Source organism: Cariama cristata, unplaced genomic scaffold (genome assembly GCF_000690535.1).
Source record: "Cariama cristata isolate BGI_N322 unplaced genomic scaffold, ASM69053v1 scaffold10426, whole genome shotgun sequence".
NCBI lineage: Eukaryota > Metazoa > Chordata > Aves > Cariamiformes > Cariamidae > Cariama > Cariama cristata.
This window is the reverse complement of record NW_009623889.1, coordinates 56,924-65,937: the sequence shown is the minus strand read 5'-3', so window position 1 is coordinate 65,937 and position 9,014 is coordinate 56,924. Positions and strand designations below refer to the sequence as shown.

At 40.1% G+C, this 9,014-nt stretch overlaps 1 protein-coding gene across 1 annotated transcript; it reads right to left on the bottom strand.

Moving 5' to 3' along the window:
* Nucleotides 1-465: 465 nt before the first annotated feature.
* Nucleotides 466-8,133, bottom strand: MEOX1 (mesenchyme homeobox 1). Its single transcript, XM_009702945.1, has 3 exons — nt 7,683-8,133; nt 1,442-1,614; nt 466-588 (listed from the first exon to the last, which is right to left on the bottom strand). The coding sequence occupies exons 1-3, from the start codon at nt 8,131-8,133 to the stop codon at nt 466-468; spliced, it is 747 nt and encodes a 248-aa protein (XP_009701247.1).
* Between the last annotated feature and the right edge of the window lie 881 nt (nt 8,134-9,014).

Here is a 9,014-nt window from a genome sequence, read left to right as displayed (position 1 = left end):
GTACTTATTTTTCTTCAAGTGAGGCAAAAGGAAAATGTGCCTTGTCAAGTCCAAATGCAGAATGAATAGATGTGACCAGGGAAAGGTTGACTGAAAATACAGTTGTATTATCACTCACTGACTGGCAATGTGTATTTCCTGAGTGTTTGAAAACCTAGACAATATTACTCATTTTATATTTGGTGTTTGTTAGCTTTTATTCTGAAGACACATCTGCGGTAGTAAGACAATTCCAGAGCGCGCTAAATTCATTCAGACAAAAATAAAAATCATGCCTGCCTTTGGCTTTTTTCCCCTGTGTTCTTTACTTGCCTCTCTAACCTAAAGCATCATACACCTTTTAAAGATGCAGGGCTACAGGTTTTGCAAGCAGGATCATCTCATGGTGTAGTTGACCTGGAGCAGTGTTGCATTCACTTTCTGACCAATTACTTTCTCCATACTCCACTCTTATTCCTGCAAAGACTAGTCAGAGCTGGGGGAGGCAGCAGAGTCCACATCTTCTGTGTCATGTTCATGAGGGGACACTGGTTGCCCACCTTTAACACGTTTCCACTTCATCCTTCTGTTTTGAAACCATACTTTGACCTGGATGATAGAAAGGAAATAATTAGTTATTGACTCAATCTGATCTGTATAAGCAGACCTATGCATGTGTATCAATAGACAGATATTTTGTGGAATTCTAGAAGAAAAGGTGAAAGGAACCTCACAAGTTTAAGTAATCCATCTATCTAACAAAGGTAGGAATAATTCTTTCTAAACTGTTCCAGGCAGACTTTTCTCTGAGACCTGCAAAGATAGAAGTGCTTTCCCTAGAATCTGTCTTTATGTCTACTAAGCATGTCAATCCAATGGGCACAGTGCATCTAGTGTCTTTTAACATCTAGTCCATCCAATCTAATGCTTCAGGAATTGTTATTTTCTTCACTTAGTTGAGCAATTCCTCTATTGTCCACTAAGCTTTGATAAGGAAACCCTGACTGAGATCACAATGAGAGAACAGAAATATCTCTCCCAACAGATCTCTGCATTTTTGTCTTTCTTTATCACCTCAAAATACTACCTGACCCAGGAGGAATGCATATATCAGACATGTATCATTTGAATAATTTCCTGGTAACAGCCTAAGGTGATACCCATATTCCATCTGTAAGCCTTGACATATCAGTATGTACCAATAAGTGGTGGTAAACAACAGCTCAGTAGATACCAGTTATTCCCAAATGTGTCTTTAGTTCAAGTAAACATAATTACATTTATTAACTACTTACAGAAATTTGTAACAAATGTGTTTTAAAAAAATGTGGAGGCCTTGTATTAAAATACCTCTGTGTCATTGCAAAAGTACAGTCTTGAGTAAAGTATCTGGTTTTGAGATTTAGGGAGAAGTTGTGGGGGGAGGAAGGAGAAGTTGGGAAGGCAGGGACTCAGGAAGTACTTGTCTCTCGGTGAGATCCAGGTTCACAGCTATCTCGTATCTCCTCAGCCTTGTCAGGTAATTATGGTGGGCAAACTCAGCTTCCAGCTCCCGTAGCTGCTCCTTTGTGAAAGCCGTCCTCTCCTTCCGTGATTTGCTGCTTGTTTCTGCCTTGTTGCTTGAATTCTGGTTTTCTAAAAGGCAAGCACACGTGTGTAATTTGCAGTTACATTGATCTGTGTGAACCTGTGTATTGCAGAGGTCTGATATGAGCTACTAATTGAAGTGCTCAGTGGAAGTTTTAAGAAATCTGTGTTATACTCCCTCAAGCTCAGTGTGACTGATCAGTGTTGTCAGTCTTGGGTTCAAGAGGACAAAGGTGGGACGGCTGAGTCAGGAGGGGATGTGTTGTCAAAACTGCAGAAGCGCAGGCCTGGGTCTGCAAGGTCAGAAATGAGCAACTATGGGAAGGAAGCTCTCGTTCCTTGCTATCATTGATTGCATTGAACTGGTTTCCTTCCCCACATCTTTCTTTCATTCGTTATATACATATTATCACTCTCCCCTGATCTACCAAGCAACAGGCAGCAAAGCTAACACTTTGTGTACATGATGTGTAATGCATTATGAGTGCATGGTGATGACCCCTGGTGCAGGGCGTAAGGTAAAGTCACTTATTAAGCTCCCTAAACTAGCATATGGCCTGAAAATATTGGGGGTAGGAGTGGGGGATGGGACGGATGGGACACATGGTAAAACAAGCAACACCAGAGAGCCAGTGTTCTTTGAACTGGCAGACGATACTCCAGACTTTGAGATTCTTGTAATCCTCGCTAAATGAAAACTACAAGGAGATCTGGTATCTGTGTGCATGACTGGTTTCAGCATCATCCTTGTCACTGTGCTGATCTGCAAAACTTTTTTGCTATTTGTGCACTCGCTGCAATGTGGTCAACTGCTGTATTTCAAAGCCAAATTTCAAGCCATAGCCAAAGGGCTACTGCAGCAGTTATGCTAAAAAGCAAACACAAACTGACTTTGCCTGAGGCTGTGGCAAACTTTTTTCCTTTTGTTTTTCCCCTTTTTCCCTTTTTATCTTTTTTCCTCTCTCCCACGCTTTTGCTTCTCTCTCTCCTGTGGTTTTAAATAAAGTTGGTGATTGTGAAGGATCTCCAAGTAATGCAAGGGAAAATGCACTCATTTCATTGAGCAAAACACAAACCACTAATCTTTCAGGGAGTCAGTTTTACAAGTTCTTTGACTCGTTCTCCCCTCTTGCTCCTGTGGTTGGCTAGATTCCATGAACTGAAGATACTAGTAAGTTTTTTGTTATTTTCAGGATTCATTACTTAATTTTTATGTGTAACCAGTGTGAAATGAAGTTCCGTGTGTCCTAGCATAATATTTCAGATAGAAATGATATACAAAATGGTAGCAATGAGCATGACACTCGGCATCATCTTCTAGATGTCCCTTTGGTTGCCAAAGTAATAAAGCTGGAAAAATCTGTCAAGCGTGGCTGTAGACGTCTTGACTGATCTGATCTTAGCTCTGCTCATCAGAAATAGAGAAATCAAACAGCTCGCATTAGCACTCATGTGCACAGTGCCCAGTGTTATCACATGCTGCAGCTGTACTGCTCTCCATTTCAAGGCAATTAGTCTTGTTTGCATCAACGCTGTTCTTCCTACTTATATTTAAAAAAATCCCCAAATAAAGTTGGGGAAAGTATGAAAACAAAACCCCAGAAGTTTCTCCCCAGAGTTTTACCCATAGTTGTGTAATCCCCTCCATTCTCATCTCTTACTAAACAAACACACCATTACATGTTTCCCAAAGGCTAACGAATGTGACTTTTGAGAGTGTGGTGGGGAAGTAGGATTTGAAGTGTGGATCCCCTGCTGGTAGCTTTGCCACCAGCTTCTGGGAGCCTTGGTCTCAAGGTCTTCGCCCTGGGTCTCTGCTCCCCTAGCAAACATGTGGAGGGGTGAAGCAGCTCTCTAATGCCAATAACACACAGCAGGAACTAAAGCCACCTCTGTCAAACTAACCTGGGATAAAAATAGCTAATGCAACCTGAATATACATGTGAGCTCACCACTTAGCCCTGTGCGAAGGACATCCTTTCTAAGGGGCAGTTTCACCAGTCCTCATCTCCAAAAAACAACATGAATAATTTTAAATAGCTAAGTATTTCTGGGAACAGAGCACGATGTGTAGCTTGGATCCTGTCATCCAGGCTGTGTGCCACATGGTGTTGTAAAGAGACATATGGCTATTCATGGCTGGAGGTTTTGTGCTATTCCAAAAGTGGAAACTGGGCCTAGCTGCTTCAGAGTTTTGACAACAGAATGTGGAAAATGGCAAATGTTGTGTGAAAGGACAAATCAACTTGGAAAGATTTTTCCTACTGTACTGCCAGTTTAAAAAAAAAAAAAAATCTGCTCAGGAATCACAGGAAGATCTCTGTCTCTCCCACAAAGCATGCATACTTCCAGTTTCATTGTGTGGTTAAACTAAACAGCTGCCTTCCCCAGGTCTGCAGCAAAATTTGTATAGGGACCCAAATGGTACACGTTCCTATGCTGTCAAGGTTCCAAACCAAAAACTGTGTCAGGCACTAATACATACCTGTTTATATGACCCGTTCCCTGCAAAAGAACAGGCAATATAGCATTTGGAGCTTGTCAACAGAAGTTGGCTTTGCTTTGTCCTTACAACCATCATAACTGAATCAGAATCTGGTCTCATGAAATAGTGCTCACTTTCCCTCACTGGGTTGAACTGGTCAACTAACAATAGCCAGTAAACAATGCTTTGGAAGAAGGCATAAGGATTCTTGCACTGTGGAGACACAGGATTTTGGCACCACAGAGGGTACCTGTATTGCTCAGAGAGAAGCTTAGGCACTGAAGTATGGGAGTCGCTAATGCTTGTATGTGGAGGATCCTACCTGCTTGTAAGATGCTTTCTGTGATCCACAGCCCAGATCAATGCACCTGTTGTTTGTTATTCTGCAAACTACTGTTAATGTCTGCAATTTTTCCCTCAGTAGAACAAAGTAGAATAAGAATACAAAGCATCTGCACAGTGTTACCTTTCCTCCATACTAAACGCTTTGAGGCCATATTTATTCTAAGTGGTTAAATGAAGTAGTAAGAGACTGATAGATTTTGCTGTTATGGAACATAAAATTGTGAAAGCTACTAGGAACATTGGCTGATTAAAGTGACCTCATAAATAGTGGATTCATTTGGCAGCTGATAATAAAGTATCCAGAAGTTGCTCCAGTGTACACCTCATGGAGTAATGCTCAATGGAGGGTGCATACGGCAGGCTTACGACACATGACGTCCTGCACCCAGGCCACTTTGAACTGATCAGGGACTTCCCTGTATTCGCTTTTCAGTCCTTCGCCGGTTATCTGCTGCTATCTAATCTTACCTACTGAATTTTAGGCCACTATGACTGTAAATGGGAATCACAAGCTCAGAAAATCCTCTCTACAGTCAGTGACAAGACTGAGAAAGGTTGGCAGGTGGGAATTCAGATCAGCTCTACACATCTTAATATGAAGTTTTCCAGAATTCTTCAGTCAAGGACATTGTATGTCTAGTGTTGTTAAGGGAGTCATTACACACTGTTATCACATTCTTATTTCTACTGCAACCTCGCTAACATTCTGTATTATTTCATTCGCATAAAATAAAGCTGTCTGAATTCTATTATGTATTACATTACTGCTGTTGAAGATCTGGGAACTTCAAGTGCGTAATAACGCAAGTACAATTTACGACAGGTCAGATAGAAACTTTATTGAAATTTTATTTGAAAATATTAATGGCTGTGGCTTGTGGATGGACAGCAGAGGTAGCTGTGAAAGCTAACACTAGGTTAACTTCTGTCTTCAGGTCATTTGGTGAGCCTGTGAAGTCAAGACTGAATATAGCATCTAAATAACTAAAGTCTGTAAAGCATGGGAAGGGTGTGTGCATGTTTATCCACAAGTACTTGTAGCAGATGCCACTGTTGTTATTGCCATAACAAAGCCATTCTTTAAATATTTTTAATATATCCATGCTTCAAAGAAAGTTTTCAAGATCGACAAGCTGCTTTATTATTTTTACACCATTCTGCTTATTTGTCTGAGAAATATACTTATTTTAGACTTTCTCAGAATACTGTGCAAAGAGACAGGCTCCAAGACCTTCACTGTGTACCTTGTAATAACTAGGATCTTCACAAGAACCAAAGGTTTTTGCATGCAGTATTACAAATCATAGTAATGCTGTATCTGTATTGCAGTTCAGGTAAAACTGTGGTGGATAAGGCATCAACTAAAAGAAAATAGTTTATTTTGCAGGTTTTGTCTTCGAGCGATTTCAGTATATTTTTTCTTTACTAGCCCAGTCTCTGAAGAGAAGGGTCTAAGTACCTAGATTTTTCTAAAGAAGACAAGGAAAATTCTCAAGAGGGGAGAAAAGACTTATGTTCCACTTAGAATAAACAATCAGTATGTGATATGTCCAGCTGCATTTCTGGAACTGCTGTAAAAGTGAAGGAAATCACAATAAAATTGCTCATAGACTTTCCTCTTATTTGTTTTATTTTGCACTGGGACAGAAGGAAGGAAATATTTGCAGGAGGAATATAAAATAATTCTATCTGTTGTCTGGTAAGCAAAGAAAGGAGTGAAATGAAAAGCCATGGAATCCCCTTTGGGATGTTTTCATAATTCTGCATTCAGTAGAGTAACCACTTGTACAGACAGCAACAGTTGCTATAAGGTAGGAAACACCATACCTTTCAGTGATGTCATTGCTTTAGAGCCCGTCTGTAAGGAAAAGCATATGGGACAGCAGCAAGTATGAAAAGAAAATGTCAAGGGTGCTGGTAACAGATAATAGAGGGAACATTTGCCTTCTACTTAAAACAGGGACATGTTATTTGTAATCAGTCTCTTTAAGGATAAGGATATTCCTCTAATCTGAGTATACTGAAATCTGCCGTTTACCTATAACTAGCAAATGTTTTAATAAAAGCATTGTTCACGTCTTAATATTTTCTTTTTTTTTCACTTGTTTGCATTTAGGTTTGGGGGAAATTTTTGCCCCAAACATGTTTTTTCAATAGAAATGAGCTTACTTAAATTCTACAAAGCTGGGTTTCCAAAGAAAAGAGAGATAACTGAGGGGAGTAAACTAGATTCTGGGCATAAAGAGGTTTGAAATATTACTTACTTTGTGTTCCCTGACAGCTTATTCATGTTGGAAGAGAACAGAGACTAGGACTAATTGTGTGACACAGAGAGCACGAATACAAGCTTGTTGTTTAAATTGCAAAATGGAGAAATGAAAGTTGGACTAGAGGTGGCTCTTCTGTAGCCAACTTATAAAACCTAAAAATAAACAAATAAATATTTTTATCAGTGTGTTCTCTACCTGTAAAATGAGGATACTGGAAAATATTCCCCACTTCATAGCAGTGCTGTGGGAAAAAGCATACTGTAGCTTGTAAATCCATATAAGCATCTAAATTTTTAACAGCTTCTTTCGAAGAAAAAAATTTTGTGCATATTTCACATATCTGGATTTGAGACAGCAGCAAATAAGAGGGTATATAACTATGAAATTATTGAATATTGCACTGCAGAAAGAATGTGTTTTGCTAGCTAGGATGACACAATGAAAACTACATTTTCTGCATTGCTGGACATTGAACTGATGGGCAAAATTTTAGTACCTCCTGTTTTGAGGTAAAACCATATTTAGTGAGGACAAATACAATTTATATCTAAAGGGAGACTTTCCATCTTGTACTTCTTACCGTAAACTGAGCTGTCAAAATCCTAATATAACATTTTCAGCTAGCACAGGCAGCTCAAGATGAGGGATCTTTGCTCTTTGACTACCATTCTCTTATACTTGGATAAATGCAAGTGTGCAATATACAACTCCACATCCTAGGACTTTCAGCTCAGTGTATACATGCCACGTGATTCCTGTTTAGTTACAGCAAATGTGCGTTGTGCTGGTGAGTAAAATGCCTGGTTCAGTAAACACGATCTGCAGGATCGAAATACAAACACCAGAGGTCATCAAAGAATAAGCCATTTAGTTTCAGTGTTGCTGTTGTGTAAGTTTCCCCAGTTAAGAATTACAAAATGTTTTCCTCATCAGCTTTATTTCTTAATTATTAATCTTACAGGTGCTTTCATTCTATAGCCTGTACTATCCCACAACCCTGATTCCATATCACCTACCTGAGTTTTCCTTTTTTCTTTTGGATGACTTTTTCTCAGTTTCATTTGTAGTGTTTACTGGTACCACATCATCTTCATTCATACCCACTGTCGCACTCACTAGATTTGGGCTGCTGCCTTCTGACTCCCCAGAACCCAAGGCCAGTCCTGGATTTAGTCGTCTTCTGGCCTCAGTTGCTGCGAAATGCCAGTCAGAGTGTTGGAAAGAGGGGTGCTGCTCCACAAACGCCCGCTCCTCATGTGGGAAACTATGGGCAGCAGCCACCAGGCAGGAGGTTGAGAAATCAGAGTAAGCAGCAAAATCTGATTTTTGATGGAAGGAGAATGGTGCTGATGGGTAGTGGTTCAGCCCTGAAGCTGTGGTGACATCCGCATGGGTGCTCCGCAGGCACCCCCAAAGTGGGGCAGGAGATTGTGGACTGCGCATGCAGCTGCTGCTGGTGGGATCCATTTGCTTCCGATCCTGTCCACACTCCAGTGTTTGTGACTGGTTATAGCTCAGGCTTCAAAATCAGAAGAGGAGCAGAGGGGAAATCTTCCAAATTTTACAGAACAGATTTCCTCCCTAAACAACCATTTGTTTGTGGGTTTTATGCTGTTGCAGATTTGTTACTTTGGGAAATCTTCTAAATGTCTTCATTGTCCTGACTGGAAAACAGTAACCAGATCTATGCAGTGACTGCCCTGAATTGCTTCCCCAGGCCTCAAGCTTGCTTCCTTGTGAAGTGCTGGACACTGAGTGAAACTCTTTTTAAATACGGTGCTGGGGAAGAGAGTGGCAAGTTTGTGAAGTGAAATGTGAGAGAGGGGAGGGAGGGGTTAACGTTCATACACTCAGTCCCTCCAACCAAAGCAAAGTAGGCAACTATTAATCATCTGAAACCTTATATGCACATCTAATGGGATTTGCAGATGGAGCCTTTTAAAGAAACAATGTCTGTTTTTTGTGGTGTGGTTTTTTTTTTTTTTTTTAAAAAGGGAAAGAGCAGCACACAAAAGAGACTTTAATGTTACCCTGTAACACTATGAAGTTCTTTTTATTGCACTGTTAACAAAATTCCCCGAGTCTTGGATTTGGAAAAAGCCCTAACACAGAACTCAACAGATGCCAAATTGCAAGAACTAAAGTGGGAAATAAAAGTAAGAAAGGGCTTCACCAATTACGTATCATTTAAGGCCCAATCCCGAAGTTTTAAAAAAGTATTAAACCTGGCTTGTGCATACATGCAAGGTTTTGAGTGATTTTGTTTGTTTGTTTTGTTAGCTTTGTAACACATGTATTTGCTGAGAGTTGGAGTTTGCTGCCAGCAGCAGTTATTCTTTGTATTCTAC